Below are 18420 nucleotides of genomic sequence, written 5' to 3' on the forward strand. Positions count from 1 at the left end.
TGCGGATTCTCTGGTGGTTCTGCTATGACTGATTTTCAGTTCAGCCTTGATTTCAAAGTTATTCAAGTTGGGCTTGTGATGTAATTTTTCACTTGAGTCATATAGGTCAGGCTGACACATAGAACAAAATGGCCCAAATCTAATCCAACTTAACTAAACAAAGTTGTGGAGCAAATAGTTTGCATCTTCAGTCGTGATTTGAATAGACCTTAGAGGAAAATGTATATGGCCAATAACCTCAGATCCCTCCATATAAAGCCTATCAGACAACCAACTAGCTCCTCTGTAAACCATCATTATCTCATTTATTGGATTTGAAGAGAATATCTGAGTTAGATAACAAGTCAGCCAGCACAGAGAGACCTGACTTTCATGGGTTACATCAGTTAAAGAGTACAGACAAATTTAGATTTAAAAAAAGAGCAAAAGCAGAGAGCAGCAGTGACTGTTCGAGACTATTCATCTTTCATAACACTGTTCCAAAAACAGAGCAGGCCTCCGTGCCACCCTTTGCCCCACATTATGGATCCTAAAGTAATCAATTAGAGGAAAAAAATTACTTCTAGGACTCAAGCTGTTCATCATGAGGAAACCACCAACAAGCTAACAACAAGGGAATGCTTCAGATGAGTTTACACTTCACAGTTTTAGTGTAGAATAGAGGAAGCACAAACCAGGTCATGTTCTCTAATAGGAAGTGATAATTATGGGTTGGCCTGTAAACTGAAATCAAACAACATTAAATACAATTACAAACCCAATGGCATTCGCTAATGTGTGATTAAGATTTAAACAATTCATCAGTGCGGTTATTCTGCATTCAAGCACAAAGGTAGATCAGTTCAAGAAAGGGCGGGGCTGGACATAAGCACACCTTAGACATCAATATAACAACAAACCCTAATTCATATCTAGAAACAGAACATGTTTTTGTGAACCTAATCCTTCAAATACTACTTAACAGTTACAATGTACCACATTATGTTTTAACATGTATGATCGAGAGAAAGCTTAGTGCTAACACGGGAGTTAGAGCTCATTTGAATTTGCTCCACTTTAGCTGACAGGTGCTCTCAGGTGCCTAGTATAGCCACCGCAGTGAAATTTGTTTCCATTTGCATAGACAACTGTTTGTCTCTGTGCTTTATTTTCTGTGGGCCAACTATCCCTACTGTCTAAGACTTAAGGACTTAGAAACTATAAATGTCACTTTACAAACAGCAAAAGAAAAACAACTTCCTGGTCATAAAAAGATTACAAATTTTAAAATGAAAATATATCCCAATTTTCTAGCCATTATTAAAGCCATTGAATTAAGTCACCAAAAACAAGTCATGTGACTTTACAAAATATGTCAGTTCATGCAAAATGTCAAAAAAACAAATCCTATGATATTAATATAAGAAAACCAATCTTGAAGAAATCTATCATAGTATAATTTAAAAGTAGCAACCTTTGTCCACAACAACATTTTTATAAAATCATGAAACAAAGAAGCTATGGCTCTGTTGTTTGTCTTATTTTAATAACCTGACCTGATGTACAATATGATACCTGATATACAGTGTGCAGCTAGATAATTTGACCAAAAATTTCCACAGTGTAAAACACATTTGTCATGTCAGAAAGTAGAGAAATAAATGTTTCAGCCGTTGTGATTGAATAAAAACAACAAAAGTGATCAGTGTCCTTAAACACTAAGCCCAATTTCAATAAACCTCTCTTTCATTAACTCATTGTTGCTGTGTCCAAAATACTCAGGTTCTTTAATTAAATTTCATTTAAAAACTGAAAAAAAAAAAAAAAGTTAGTTGAAAATATTTTTCAAGAACAGCAGGCAAAACTCTAACGTGTTAAGTGAAACAAGTAGTTAATCAACAGAAAATAAACTGCAACGGTTTGGGCCTTTTCAGCTCTAGGAGGCTGTGGCAGACATAATTTACGGTTTTCTAACATTTTAATGATAAAACAAGAAACAAAAAGAATACTAAAAATAATATTTGAAATAGTCCAATATGCCAAGTTATTGGCCAAGGTATCAATTGTTTACATATAAAGAAGTCATTCCGCAAACACTGGAAGTCAAAGATCCTCTACTACTTTTTCTGTCCACGGCATCCATCACAAAACAAATATTAAAATCCACTGAAAACCATGTTGCTCGCAAGTTTGCTCCCCCTCTAAGATCTGAAACCAATGAACTTTGGTTTGCCATTACATCGTCTGTTTAAAAAGGTAAAACCTGTTTCCAGATTGCAAAACGGCGCCAACAGGTGAAAGTCACAGGTTACTGATTGGCTGTGTACCTGGGCTGCTGTATTGTATATCATGCCTAGTGGCATAGGTGACAATGTAGTGGTGACACTGTTGGCACAACTGAAGCCTGAGACTAATGTCAACCACAGACACACTTAACAGAGCCATGTTGTTTCCTTTGGCCTGGCTGGGCCTGGGAACTCAACACCAGCTCTCCCCATGGCTCTGGCCCTCAAACAACACAATATCCCAGGAGTACAAAGTATTGGTTGCCTGTTAATAGCCATATCCTTCTGACATACATACCTAAAATAAGACATTGAATAGCATTGCTGAGATGAATCCTGAAGAGCTAAGATTTAAAAACAATACACCTGTAAAGATAAAGTACTGAAATATAGTATTGGCATGCATTAGACCTGAAGACTGCAAGAAACAAAAAGCCACTGTGAGCCTAGTCAACAAAGTGTCACCAGTGGACATACTTTGAAGCCCTATTGAAAAAAAAAATCCTACACCATATGATGTCAAAAGCTGAAAATTACCCATCACATTTACTGTAATTGATGAAAAATTGCAAACTATTTTCTGAGAATGGAAAAGAATGGTCTGCAATGCTATAGTCTTGAATTGTTTAGTCTATAAAATAAAGCCAAATACTAAAACTAAACTAATACTACTCTTGCTGAATATTTTGCCTCATTCCTATTGACTTACTGATCAATAGTTTTGATAGAACCTTTATAACTCCTTAGAATGAGTTACATAATGATAAGGACAGGTGTCATCATCAAGTCCAACACAACAGTAAAAGTACAAACCAACAAACCAAGAAGAGATAAACCCTGCATGCATACACAAAGTAGTGCATTAATAGTTTCCTATTGTCCACATAAAAGTGAACTATTCAAAAAATAAAATTAAATAATCCACAATTCCATTGGCCAATCTATCAACAGCTATTGTCAAAGACAAGGAAAACTTTCAAAATTATGTAAAACATTATCTACATTTCCAACGCATGACGCCACACTAGTGAATGGGTGATCACAGACTAAAAAGTATCCCATGTGACACACAGTACATCTGCTCCCCTTGCAAAAGTGAAGTTTAACACTTGATGTCACAGGAGAGATACAATACATTTGCTTTAGTAACCACCTCAAAAAAAAAAAAAAAAAAAAAAAAAAAAAAAAAAAATTATATATATATATATATATATATATATATATATATATATATATATATATATATATATATATATATATATATATATATATATATATATATATATATATATATATATATATATATATCATTTGTTTATGTATGTATGCATGCACATTATACACAAACACACACACACACACACTGACTATTGGATCCCTAAAAATAGCTAAACATATTACACACTATGCTACACAAAACTAAACAGAAGCAAACATTTGGACGGACAAACCAGAAGAAACACTGTATACCATACTTTTCCATATTTCCCAGACATTTTATTAACATCTTACCTGTGAATAGTCAAAGTCAGAGAGAGGTGCTATGCTTTTGATGTATTCGATTCTGAATTGGTCCTCTGGGTTGGCTAGTGGGACAGGGGGTATTAAAGTGCTCATTGCAGACACTATAGTCTGCAAAGCAGAAGGTGGAGAAAAACAAAAGCATTAATATGAATGAATGTATATATGATAGTAAACTTGTATAATAATCAGTGAAATGAGACATCAGTGGTATTCAGCGTAACGAGTGAGACATTTGGTAAGCAATACATATAAAACTCACCACTATGGCATCCTTAACGTTTTTCCGAATATCTTGGATTTTCTGTTTCTTTTCTCTACATGGAGACAGAATAGATGTATGAGGCAGCGCTTACAAAAACATCAACCACAGCAGACCAGAGAAGATTAATCCTCAAGGTGGTTATGAGTAAGACAGGGGTTACTGCCAGGTTAGACTGTAATTCCTGCAATTATACATACGGTACAGGTGCTGAGGGTGGGAATATGTGCCAGTGGAAATCAGCTAATGGTGAAATGAAACATGGGTAAACTGCAAAATTAAAGTGATCTAATGTGCTAATGATTTTTTTTAAATGCTGACAATGCACAATCGTGCCTCCTACTGTTAAAATACACACTCCTCTTTGAATTTATACATACAGTCATACAGTTACAGGACTCAGGACATGTACTGGGCCTGTTTAAAACAGACCGCTGCTAAGATCAATGCCATGCAAGGCCTTGCAGCAAAACAAATCATCAATAGGCCTGTGTCGATCACAACCCTTCACCCTCTCACATGAAACAGGAAACGCTGACTGATTTGGCCGCCTGTGTGACACTGAAATCCTCACATATGTTTGCGAAGTGCTCACGAAACGGAGGGGAAATGATAGAAAGACAAAAGAGAAGGGGAAAGATAGTAGCTGCTTTGCATGGGATACTGGGCCCAACAGGCGCTGCAGTGCCCGGAGAAAATTCATTCAGAAGCTATGTGCTGGCCTCGGTGTTAATAATTAGGTGGGAGGCCATAAAAATTGCATTAATGTACATTTTGACGTGTTAACGTTGCTCTGTTTAAGTGTACGGAATAGCACTCACTCCGCGTTGAAGCCGTTGACGTGTAGGATCCTCATCTGCTTCACAATGGTGCTTTTTCCGGACTCTCCCGCACCTTCGACAACAACAAAAAATAAATAAATAAATACACACAAATATCAACAACGAGGCCACAAATAGACACATCCTGGTTATCGTGAAAACAACAAAACAGCGTTTTGGAAATGAAGCCAGTTAATTGTGGGCTCTGGCGGAGCTTCGCTTCCATCAATATCCACCCCCATGACATATTATTGCAAGCGCTGTCAAATGGGGCTACGTGTTCGGTAAACGAAAGAGATTAGCTTACATTTCAGAGAGCCCATCACATGTAAATAAGCCTTACCCAGTAATAAGAGCCTGTGTGTGGCTTTATAAGCTTGTCTTTCCTTTTGCAGCTGTTTTTCGATCTTTTTATTAGCCTCTCGTTGTGCCTTTTCGTCGATGCGTTGATCTTCAGTCTTGCTGTTGCCCAAACAACCCATCTTCCGTCGCCCTAACCCTTCCTTGTGAAATCGTGAAATATATCTAAATTTCCAACCGGGGTAATATCGTGGTTTTAATACGACACAGCAGTGAGTCTAATGTAAAATAAAAAAGGAAAAAAAAATCTCTGCGAGGCTTCTCCGACGGAGGGAGGAATACGTTCCCCCGCTACAATTCCGCTTTAGCCGCAGCCAACCGTCATCCAAACCGTTTGTTAGTTTGCGACCCACCGAAGAATTACGACTCGGTTAAACGGGGAAATATCAAAAAATACGAAGAGAGAGAGAGGGTTTCAATTGCTGGGAATCCAGTCAACTGTTCCTATCGTGTCTCCAACCCCTCTCTGCTCTCAGTGTGGTTTTTTTTTCTATCTGGATTTCTATCAGTATTTCGGCCTCTTTAACTCAGCACTGCCTCTCTCTGTGGCACCAGGAAGTAGCCGCGGACCGTGGTGGAGGAGGAGGAGGGGGGGAGGGGGGGAAGGGGTGGAGGTGGAGGAGGAGGAGGAGGAGGAGGAGGTGGAAAACAAACCCGCGTTAAACTGTAACATTAACAACCCGCACTGATATAGCATTTTACAACTTGTGTGGTCAAGGGAGAGCAGCCATTCCTCTCCCCGATTTAGCTTCACTATCCTCGCTATCAGTGTTGGGAACCCGGACGCCTCTCTGCTGGTTTACAGAGGGGCTGGGTCTCGTCTTCTTGTTGTTGGCTTCCATTCAGAGAGGTGGCCCTGACCCAAACTGGCAACCCATTTACAGTGTCTGTGTCTGCCAGAGGTGGCAGAAGTACACAATCTCAATACTCAAATAAAAGTGCAAGTACGGGTCTTTAAAAAAAGAAAGAAAAAGTATTCCACTACAAGTATAAGTACCACTTTGAATTCTTTACTCATGTAGTGTAACTACACTACATTTAAAGTACATGTTCTCCACCAAGAAACTAATTTCCAGAGACAGTAAGTAACTAATTACATGTACTGAAGTAATGTACCTACTGTACCCAAGGCAGTTTATTTTACTGTACTTTTATTCTTCTACTGTTTACAGAAATTTGCTGTATTTATTACACTACATTTAGTTGTTTGAGTCGCTTTTTAAAAATGCAGATTCTTATAGAAATCTAATAAATAACAGTCTATTTTTATCAGTTAACCAGTAATCTTCCATATTCTTTTCATTTCAGTTTGTCAAACATATGTGGATTTGGATATTTATGTAGTTAACAGCATCACATTCTGTAGTACCTAAGAATACATTCCTTTTGAGGTTGTCACCCTTTATTGATACTTAATAATTTATTAGGTAATTACATTTCTTTTAGCATTCATACTGAGGAGTAAAGTAAAAGTAATCAAATTTAAATTCTCAAGTAAAAACAACTACCTCAAGACTTTACTACGGTACAGTACTTAAGTAAATGTATTTAGTTTCTGCCTATGTTTACACACACACACACACACACACACACACACACACAGTACCTTTTCTCAAAATTAAAACACCGGAAGCTCCTGTACCATCAGGATGGAATATGTATGAATATATGGAATGTATGAGTTTCAGTCTAAATATCACTTAGGACGCAATGGGGCTGTAAACAAAATCCTATTATTTGAGTATCGAGTATTTGCTTCAAATTTGATACAGATCCAAATAAACAAACAGTAAGCAAAGAATATTCTGAAACCGTAAAAAAAGGTTTGTAGCTATATTTTATAGGCTAAGTAAATTATCTTTTTTTCTTCATGTAAAATAAACCATTGAATGCACTGTTAAAAAGCTAACATGAGGCCATTTTTCTGAGCCTATGAAAAAGAGGATGTTGAAGAGACATGTGAACACCAATGCTATGATCTGACAGTATATGCTGCATGTTAAGATTAAAGAAGCCAGACAGTGTAAGCCTGAACAACTGCAGTAGAAATATGCTAAATACACATTTATAACATTCATGTAAAAAAAAAAAAAATACTACAAAGTGTTTTATTAAAAAAAAAAAAATAGTATTTTGGTACTTTAAGTATCTCATGATGCAAGCATGATGGAGCATGATTTGAGCCATCAGAGAATTAGCGTCATGGTGAAGTAAGAGAAATCTCCTTTTGAGAAGTTAAACTTTGAACTGTTGTGTTTTGAAAAACTTTTAGGGGAAAAGCATGTGAGACAGCTGATTGTTCATAGCAAGGATATTCGAAATGTCTTAATTTATGACTGGAGGGGACCTTTAAAAGGAAAGCTTTGAATAATACACACTATGTGCAGCACAACAGTGTAATGAAATATGATTTTGAACCAGCTACAAATTCTTTCATGCTTGTATGAACAGGCTAATGTTTTAAGCTGAGCTCAGAAAATAACTGCACAGAAATCACTGTGACCAGAAAACACAGAGAGACACTAAGATATTAGCCAAACATATTTTTTAAATGGACTTCCCAGCATTAAAAGCATTCATTATGCATCAGAGTGGCACCTGTCAGCTACAGTATATTGAAATGTTGTTTAGTAATTACTGGATAAATGTGTAAGATGCAGTTTACAGCTGGAGCTGGCCAAAGTAGAGATTACTGTAATTATTTTATAACCTGAAGGGCAGTTTAATGTTACAATGCGTCATAATTTATAAACAGATCATATGTGTTGTATGTAAAATCTTATCTTAAAAGGAGCTATAGCTGTCAAATAAATTATTACAAAACAAGTATAATATGTATCTTTGCAATTTAGTAAAGTGGAAGTATAAAGTAGAATAAAGAAAAAGTATGAATGCCTCCAAATTAGTTTTAAGGCAGTACTCGAGTAAACGTACGTCCCTCCACCACTTTTACAATGTACAGCATAAACTGAAATTGATTCAGTGGTTCTGTGTTACACTAGTTTATCCTAGTACTACTGCATTTCAGATAACTCTGAGTTTCTTTATATTATTTTTAGAGGTTTTTACTATTTAACATATTTTGTAAATTGTTGTGGCTGTAGAATTGTAGATAGTGCCCCCCTACCCGCTACTGATCACCTGGATCCGGCGTGTTCAGTTAATCACATGGTTGCAGTGACCGTCTTAGATGATGGTGGTGTGGGGAAAGACACTGTAAAGTGGTACCTTCCAGCTTCTGATTGACTGAACACATCTGATCCAGGTGACCAGTAGCGGTTAGGGCAGGCATATCTGGACAGTGGCTCTTGAGCCACTGGACATGGAATAACTATAGAATATCTAAATCAGAAAATCAACTGACACAAATTTCAGGGATGACTACAATCACATTACAATATTCAAGCACAACCGTGATGAGAATGTGTTTTTGAGCATTTAAAAATCAATAAAAGACATCAGCTTAAGATGCAAGATTTGACTACCAGCCTATTTAAAGTGCTGACATATAATGTCGGATTACCATACAAGACAGGCAGCACACATGTGTTTCCGTTCTTACCCCAGGACTATTTAGAGTGTAATTCACTCAGTGGTGGGCTGATATAGTACCTACACAACACTGGGTTAAATTTACCAATGAGCTGTTTTGACCCAGTGTTAGTTTTATTTATATATCACCAATGAGTCACTGGGTCAAGAAAACCCCTTCTCTTGGTGAATTATCTACCCATGGTACTGGGTAACTTTAAACCATTATTGTGTATATGTTATATTATCCAACACTCGATCCAATTTCAACACAGGATTTTTAGAGTGACGTTGTTCAAAAGAACATATCTATAACATTAGCAAAAGTGAGTTATATGAGAGAAAGGCTTATTACCCATTTCCCCAGGAAAACCTCACTCTCAGATTATCATTGTGCTCTTTATGGAGTTTTTGGGACAACTTACTTCTTTTTTAATGCCACCACCACCTACTGGCATTATCTTAGTGGTAGGCTTGATGAGTTGGTATCAATACATTTTTACAGTACGACGATATACCGTTCATGATTTTGCCATGACATTTTATGTGTCTCCCAAGAAGCATATACTTTTATCAGCTAAACATTACATAATACTGCAAATGAAATAACAGGCAACCCATACATCAAGAATTTGAGAGCATGTTTGTTGTCTGTCTGTACCTCCTGTTAAATAATTACATACATTAAATAACCTTACCAAACGCTATTCAGTCACACGTGACAAATTTGTATGTTTGTGGGAAATAATGAATTTGTATCTCCAAAATGTCTAAAAACAAGACGGAGTCTACAATAATTACAACCTGCATTGCCATGCAAGTTAAAGTTATGACATAGAGGAGGAAACAAAAACCTTGAGGATTATGCATAGCTTTTTGTGGCTTCCTCTCAACCTGACCAAAACAGGGTGTGGGTTTGGCTATTCAGCATTCAACACTACACTTGATTTGCAGACTGCCATTTCACTACTTGTGTGTGTAAGATAGGGAACGTAAGGTAGGAAGTATTTTGTCCATTTAAGAGCAGCCTGTAAAACTTGGTAAGTGAGCCTAAACACTAAACGCAATACTTGGCTAGCTTACAAGTTGTTGCACTCAGGTAAGACAGAACACTTATATCTGGTACAATAGGTTTACGTGTAATACAACCACCCATAATTCACTCCCTAGCATGAGGACACCATAAATTTTTATTTGTGGAATGTGTAACAAAGAGTGCACTGTTATTTTGCTCTTTATGCAAACACAATGCAAATAGAAGTTTCATGTAGTGAAATGTAGACAGCATGCAAGTTGTGCAGCATGCAAACCAAGTCTGGAACACTCACTTCACCTACAGTGCTATGAAAATATAACAGCCACCACTACCCCAAAACCTGTATTCAATAAGAAAAAGAAACCCTGTCTCCCCACCTTAGAAAGCAAGGTCAAAACAAGTGACTGGCCCATAGCACTCTCTAGTGGTTAGAAGCAGAACTGAACCGTGGCTATTGTTGGTCCCCTGTGAAGGATGCAGAACTGGGCTTTGTTGCATTGATTATCAGCCCTTTTTATGAACTACAAACTGAGACATAGTGTGAAGTGTGTTGAGGTTTAAATATCGACAGCCAGTACTTCCAAGTTTTATTTGTAACCCACCCTTTCGCTCTCTGCTTTCGTTGTTTGTCCACATCTATTTGAGGTTATTCGTCGTTTCGTTTGCTGTGCAGCGTTCTACACTTGAAGGCTGTTTTCACATTCATCTATCAAGGGGGTGGTTTGGGTGGGGGTGGGGGGGTTTCTCGGTTTTCACCTAAAAACTGAGTTTAAGATATGTATATCAGTATTGTATTGTCATGTGACAACTAGTTTTTTAAGTAAAGGTGTGATGTGGAAACATGAAGCAGCCAATGCCCATATCTCACCACCTTCATCACTGTAGCAGAAATACTCCATGATTAATCCCATTTTCTGCATGTAGGCATGCTCAGTGTTGGAAGACATTTTCAGATCCTTTCCTTTACAAGGCAGTTCAAACATACTCTACTAGAAATAATTTTGACTTTCAAACTCTGACAGATAAGATACTTTTTGTATTTTCAGGCCAATATCAGACATACTGTACACGTAGTGCAAACTGGTATCCACACTGCTAGCGTTTGAAGTTTGATTTACACACCCTGGCAGTGTGAGGCCTTCAACTCTCAACAGCTGTATTGTGAAAATAAAACAGAGGTCTGGGTAAAGACTATAACCTGTTACAGTAAATGTAACAATGTCCGGCACTTAAAAATGTTCTTTTCTATGTCTAAATCTCCTAAACTGTAAAAACAGGGCACACACCCAAATGATATCCAGCTAAAATTAGACTCCTTGGGATTTTTTTTTCCTGCAGCTGGAAATAACTGTACAGTTCTGGTTAGGGACAGAGGCTCTTGATAAAGAGGAAATTATATAATAAGTAAAACCTGGAGCACAAGCATAGTCCAATGTCCTCCTTGTGATATGAGGACAATTCACATTGCAGCTTTGCTATCGGTATCATAAATATGTCAATAATTCATGCCATTGGTCATTGCATTAACTCTGTTCAGTTAGTAACAAAGTTCAGCAATAGTCAATGATAAAACCCATTTAAACCAAAGCAAAGTTCAGCTTCCTCTGCTTGAATTGAAAAAGGGAGGAGGGCTGGGAGGACTATATGTTCTGCTTCAGTGGGTGAAGAAGCTTGTCCAAAAAAGGGTTGCTTGTGTGTGCCTTAAAAACAGTAACTACCAATAACAAGGCAGAGGTATGAAATGATCAGTTAAGGACAGAAGTAATATATACTATCATATAAGTTTGTGCAAAATCTAATCCACGAGTAGTATTCCTACAAAGAAAATATAAAATTAAAGAATTCCTTGAAAGGATTTTAGATTTTTCTGAACATTCCTCTATCATCCATACTGTAGGTTGTTGCGTCTGACAAATGATTGCATGACTAATTGACTAATGGAACATTGCATGCTGTGCTTCACTAGAGGAGGCCATATTAAATGGAGATATCATACGTCTTTCATGGATGTGCACAAATGTGAACTTTGTATATTAGAGCCTATTGAACTTGAGTTTCCTTGTCTAAAAAGCTAAGCCACATAGTTGTATTTCAAAGCGGCTTAACTCCAGTAATCACATCACAACAACAGTTTCTTCTGATGAGTATAAACCCTCTTACTTTGAAGTAAATAGAGTGCTGGAGGACTACCTTAATCTGTTAAATATGATGAGATTAGTAAACCCTAAAGGTCAATATAGAATATGAGTGTGAATGAGAGGGAGCCAGGTGGAACGGTGAGGTTACAGGGAACAGAGGTGAAGAAGGTGCAGGACTTTAAGTACTTAGGGTCAACGGTTCAGAGCAATGGAGAGTGTGGAAAAGAGGTGAAGAGGCGAGTGGAAGCGGGTTAGAACGGGTGGAGAAAAGTGTCAGGTGTGCTGTGTTATGAAAGAGTATCAGCGAGAATGAAAGGAAAGATGTTCAAGACGGTGGTGAGACCAGCGAAGTTGTTCGGCTTAGAGACAGTGGCACTGAAGAAAAGACAGGAGGCAGAGCTGGAGGTAGCAGAGGTTAAGATCTTGAGGTTCTCTTTGGGAGTGACGAGGATGGACAGGATCAGAAATGAGGGCATGAGAGGGACAGATCATGTTAGATGATATTAAGATAAAGACAGAGAGGCCAGATTGAGGTGGTTTGGACATGTTCAGAGGAGAGACTGTGAATATATCGGTAGAAGGATGCTGAGGTTGGAGCTGCCAGGCAGGAGGTCTAGAGGACGACCAAAGAGGACATTTATGGATGTAGTGGGAGAGGACATGAAGTTAGTTGGTGTGAGAGAAGAGGATGCAGAGGATAGAGTTAGATGGAGGCACATGATTCGCTGTGGCGACCCGTGAAAGGGAACAGCCGAAAGGAAAAGAAGAAGAAGGGAACCTTAAAGGTCTGAAGAACTGCTGCGACATGTTGAGGGACTTCTTTTTGCTCACTTACAATTACAAAGGCCATTTAACAACAAATAGTTTCATCAATATCAATTAGTTTAGCAGCTGTTTAGTCTATAGCCTGTCAGAAAGGTTTCTCAGGTTCCAAGATGGTTATCCAATTGCAATTTTTGTACATTAGTCAAAACCTCAAATGTTTAATTTTACTAGCCTGAGATTAGCTGTGACCATTGATGACTGGATCAATCTACTGTTTGTTCCATTGTCAAACTACCTTCAGCCAAACCTTCTGCACGTTGACTGCATCTACTTTAAATTAGAGCAAGTAACACGTTTCCACTACTGTAATAATCCTGTCAGATATAAAAACTAATCTAAACTTTTTTCAAAGGCATCAAGAAAGCTTTTTTTTTAGTTTTTTTTCTTCTCTGCTATTTCAGAACCGAACCTTTCAGATTTAAAACAAAGTCTTAAAACATTACAGCAAATAACCTTTAATATCAATTATTGTATTGTTTTATAAATGTGAGTTAATTCTGAATGTTGGTGAGATTATGGGTTTAAATTATCAACTGTCTAACGTACAGTAAAATGCCGAAAATCCAAGTGGTTTTTGACTTTAGCTGTAACCACTGTTTAACCGTTTAGGATAAACAATAGCTCCTTATGGTTATCATCATTCCACTAAATACCTGCACCGAATACAAACAGATAAAGTGACCCAGATTAGCTGGCGTATGCTGCCTTGAAATGCAACTATCTTAAAGGTGTCCCCTTTCAGAGGAACTCAAACCTCCTCGGTCCCCTGGCAAGCAACAGGAGTCCTGTCCGGAGACCTGATGGGTGTAAAGTCCCAAAGGCCCCAAAGAAAAACCAAAAGTGGCCTGTGGCTCGTGCTGCTGTGTGTAAGAGGGCACACAGCTCCCAACATAACTGATTCTCTAGCACTGAAGGCAGTCGGCCAAACCATAATAACATGCTGAAATCACACAATAACACTGGATGCACATGCTGTATAGCTTTCAACAGAGGCTCAAAGAAGAATGTATGACATTACCCTGTGTGACTTCATTAGGATGAGCCATTTCTTCCTGTGTGTAATTACTGAGGGCTGTTTACTCAGGATATTAAACTGGTAGCCATTTATTATGTAGAGTAACAAAGCATAACACTGTTTAAAGTAAAGCAAATACATGGAAGTGTGACACAAGCCTGTCACAACAGGAAGTGGCTGTTTCTTTTGTAAATGTACCAACATTTAAACATTGTTTTTCTCATGTGAGGGGCTGCGATTAGGCGTGCGTCTCCCATCTTTGAAAGTTACAGTAGCCACTGACCTTTTTCCAAAACCTCCAGACTGTGTAGCCTACATGCACAATATGGACCATGGCCATTTCATGTCGAAAAATAACAAAAACTCAACCAATAAAACTAATAACCTCAAATAGATGTGGACCAAACAAAAAACCTAACTGTCAGATGTACAGCTATTTCACTTTCATTATGAAGGAAGCTATCAAACTTGATTAACTATAGTCATTTCTCTCTTCTAAAGAAAATGCCAAAACTAACAATAAATGCCCACCATATATTATCAGCGGTGCAAGTTACTAACTGATTATTTTAAATTAACTGATATAGCTGCTACAAGTTTGCTATTTGAAGTAATGTGAAGATACTAAAACAAGCAATTATTTGCATGTGTGAAGAATGAATTTGGCAAACCTGGAATCTCTTACATATATTTCATCATCACACTATTCAAAAGTAGACCTAAACTACAAGCTGTGTACTATGCATACTAAGTGTTGGAAGACCTTTTCAGAGCCTTTCCTTTACAAGTCAGTTCAAACATACTCTACTACAAATAATTTCGACTTTCAAACTCTGACAGATAAGATACTTTTTGTATTTTCAGGCCAATATCACACATGTACTGTTTGATTTACACACCCTGGCAGTGTGAGGCCTTCCACTCTCAACAGCTGTATTTTGAAAATACAGGAGATGCTCCTAATAATTAGTCTTTGAAAGATTCATTAAAATTGTTAAATACATGTGCTTTTGTATATGGGTAAAGACTAAAACTGCCAATAACCTGTTACAGTAAACCTAACAATGTTCGACACTTAAGAGATTTTTTCTAGATATAAATAAAAACAGGGCATCCAGCCAAATGATATCCAGCTAAAATTAGACTCCTTGGGATTTTTTTTTTCTGCAGTTAGAAATAACTTTACAGCTCTTGTTAGGGACAGAGGCTCTTGATAAGGAACAAATTATACAATAAGTGAAACCATGAGCACAAGCATAGTCCAATGTCCTCCTTGTGATATCAAGACAATTCACGTTGCAGTTATGCTATCAGTATCATAAATCTGTCAATAATCCAAACTTTGTACTATACTTCAACGCCCTAGGGCACGCAACACTATCCCACACTGCGGTTTATTTCATGTGTGTTTAAAATAGTTCTTTAAATTAGATTTTTCAACTGTTGTCCAAACACACTTGGATGGGTCTCACTACACAGCAGGCCACTATACTGTACTATACACTACTGTATGTTACAGTACCGCCAGATAACAAAACTTTATTGAGCTTCGGGAATTTAAAAAAATGTGTTTATGCTTTAATATACTCATCATTAGACCAAAGCTTTTTTTACTAACATTCCTTACTAAAACCTTTTAAACTGGACTGTAATTTGCATTTTACAACACTCAACGATACTGTAGGCCACTATACTACATTTTGCTAAAGAGTACTATCATATTTACTTAAATGCCATGGTGTAAATGAGCTTTAAGCAGCTTCGTATACTTGCTATACTGTTTTACAGTTTTTCAAAAACACATGCTTTGGTAATAATGTACAGTGCAACACATGTATGGGACACCACAGGACACTATCCAGTTCTCTAGTATTTATCTAAAAACTGTTAAAAGAATATTTTACTGTACCTGGACAGCTCTCACACGATGTTCAGAGCAAGTGGTCTCGCTTTCTTTTTGTATACAGTACCACCTTCATTATACTATCCTACAGTGCTGACTACACTTCAATCTTTTATGTTACTGTCCATTTATTTGCAAGAGATCTCAACATACTTGTACTCCGAAGCCAGGTAACTTATACTACACATAATGCTATATGACATTCCTGTACCTTATAACCTTCTAATATTCGTGGATTTATTTGAAAAACCTACTCTACGTGTGTAACCACTGGTCAGACGGCACTACACAGGTACTACTGGGTATTACTAGGTTTTTCTTTTGAGAGAAAACATTGCCCAGTGGCCACACTAAGAAGGTCTCCTAACATACAGTATTTGTACCCTGAAGCCAAGTAAATTAAACTACTGTGCATTTTCCACAATACAACATTCTTTTATGCCACAGGCCACTATGTTTATTGAAATAAATGACTGTGCTTTTCTGCAGGCATGCCCCAAGGCTACGTGCTTCCTGTAAACCCGTATCACCTGGACTATTTTAAAAGTAGCAGGCTTACACTGGTTCTTATAAATTCCTCATAAGCCCAAAACGCACCAGTAGGACCACAGCAGGCCCCAGTCAGCCTAAACGTCCATCTTCCTCGTTTGTCCCTGACAGCCGCAGGGGCTAGTCCTCCACAGCCAAGCCAACAGATGTGGCTACAGGCCTACCCAGAGCAGTGACATAATTTCTGGAAAGGCCGGTACGTTTTGTGTTTCTAATAATACATGGCCTCCCCAGACCAGCAACAACAGACAGGGGCACAACCTACCGAGCAGCAGCAGCCGATGCGTCTGTTTGTACTCCCGTTTGAGCTCCTTCAGCGTCTTGTCAATGTTCTTGCTGACTTTCTTTGCCTCCTTCTCGGCCTCCTTCTCCTCCACCAGCAATTTGTCCCAGTTTTTCTGCTTTTGGGTGCTGGTCTTTTGCAGCAGCTGTAAGCGTCGGCCGCGGTCCTTCCCTGTGCCCTTACCGCTGCCTCCTCCTCCGCCTCCTCCATTCTGTATAAGCACACCGTCCGTGCCAGTGTCTCCACGGCGGTGCTCTCCGGCCGGGACCCTGGCAGGATCCCCGGGGCGCACCGGGCCGCCGCCGCGTAGCGACGAAGTCTCACCGCATCCCCCGGTGTCTTCTTGGCGAGCTCCCCCGGCGCGGGTCGGAACGGCGGCGTCCGGAGGCTGGTCAGAGTCCGAGGTAGCGTTGGAGATAGACCCGCTTAGGTCCCCGAAGAGCCGGGGTCGCAAACTGTAGCACAGCCCCATGTTGAAACCACTATTTGTCTGTGAATGTGATTTTTCATAAATTAAAGTATCCAAAATAAAAAAATAAAAAAAGTCGCAGTTGCGCCACCAGAACCTAACGAGCCATCGTTACATTGGAAGTCCAGCGGTGCGATTTAGGTTCGAATTTGAGCCGGAAAAGTGCACGAATTATGCGCCGACATTTGCTATATGTCATGTTGCATTTTCCCCAGTCAACCTTCGCTTCGTAGTTGGTGGATCACCTGATCCTTTAGTGGACACTGCGGGTCCACCTTACCGTAAGTAACCAAAAGCACAACCTTGGAGGAAAAACGCAGCTGTCTTGTGCGCAGACAACAACAATTTGACTGCACAGTTGTTAGGTGCAATGCACGGTGCGTCATTTTACTACAGTATGGCCATTTCGAGAATGCTGGTCATGATTTTCATTCCTTGCATTTCGTTCCTGCATGTTTAAAGACCCTCTCCGAGCTGCAGATGATCAACCTGCTCCTCATTATCACGTTCGTGCACTAGAATGTGTCCTTAATTGGCAGAAACGATCCTTTTTTTCTTTAATGACATAAGTCAGCTGAAAATATTTGCAAAATAACATTTAGGACTTTAACGGTATTTGAAATAATTCACATTCTAATCAATTTTTGAGCGCAATTTGTTTCCGTCCTGATTTCATCACTCATTTGCTTTAGTCCTGATATTATTTGTTTATTTTCAGCAAGTCTGATTTTTTTGCTGATGTTTCCTAAATCCCCATAATCCCTGTGCCATTTATCATTTTCATAGTCTACTGGACCCATTTAAAGTTTAGTCAACGTGTGGACTAATCCCCATTTTCAAATGTGTTTTTTATGGATCTCTTGGGAGGCCTCAGAGATTATTTTCTTAATTTAATTCTCAATCACATTCACCATAAAACTGTCAAAGATTTACGTTACACAAACCTAGATCTTACTTTTACTCTCCGTATAACAGTAATCTTCTCACCTACACTTTTACAGTGAGTTATGATATTGTTGTTTTCTATTTGTGGTGACTCGAATAGATTATTCAGTAATCAAAGACCTCCAGTGTGTGACATGTAGCCTACTATATGAAAGCTCACTAAGTTTTATCGCCTGAGTTGTACGGAGCAGCTTCAATCAGGTGCACGGTTGAAAATGACCAATAGATGGAGCAATGGATTTACGTAGTGGTGGAGGAAGTACTCTGATCATTTCCCTATAGCAATACTGCTTTGTACAAGTACTCTGTTACAAGTAACACATTTTACTCAAATACTTCGAAAAATATGAATAAACTACTAAAAAAATTCCAATGCCAATAGTAGACTTTCTTCAAAACGACTCATTTCATATACAATATTGTTGAATTATAACTATTGATGGAAACGTGTTCAGTACTTCGATGGTAAAGAGTGAGATGATCTTACATTACACGCTA

At 38.4% G+C, this 18420-nt stretch overlaps 1 protein-coding gene across 2 annotated transcripts in view; it reads right to left on the reverse strand.

Moving 5' to 3' along the window:
• gnal (guanine nucleotide binding protein (G protein), alpha activating activity polypeptide, olfactory type) overlaps positions 1-17268 on the reverse strand; it is a 47171-nt gene extending 29903 nt beyond the window's left edge. The window contains exons 1-4 of one of the 2 annotated variants that reach the window (XM_067475481.1): positions 16491-17268; positions 4869-4941; positions 4048-4102; positions 3777-3896 (exon numbers count right to left, since the gene is read on the reverse strand). In XM_067475481.1, coding sequence (XP_067331582.1) covers positions 3777-3896; positions 4048-4102; positions 4869-4941; positions 16491-16980 — 738 coding nt within the window. In that variant the 5' untranslated portion in view covers positions 16981-17268. Of the gene's footprint in view, positions 1-3776; positions 3897-4047; positions 4103-4868; positions 4942-5211; positions 5775-16490 lie in introns of those variants that run through there. The other variant, XM_067475482.1, reaches the window with a different exon arrangement.
• Between the last annotated feature and the right edge of the window lie 1152 nt (positions 17269-18420).

Source organism: Channa argus, chromosome 14, assembly GCF_033026475.1.
Source record: "Channa argus isolate prfri chromosome 14, Channa argus male v1.0, whole genome shotgun sequence".
NCBI classification, from domain to species: Eukaryota; Metazoa; Chordata; class Actinopteri; order Anabantiformes; family Channidae; genus Channa; species Channa argus.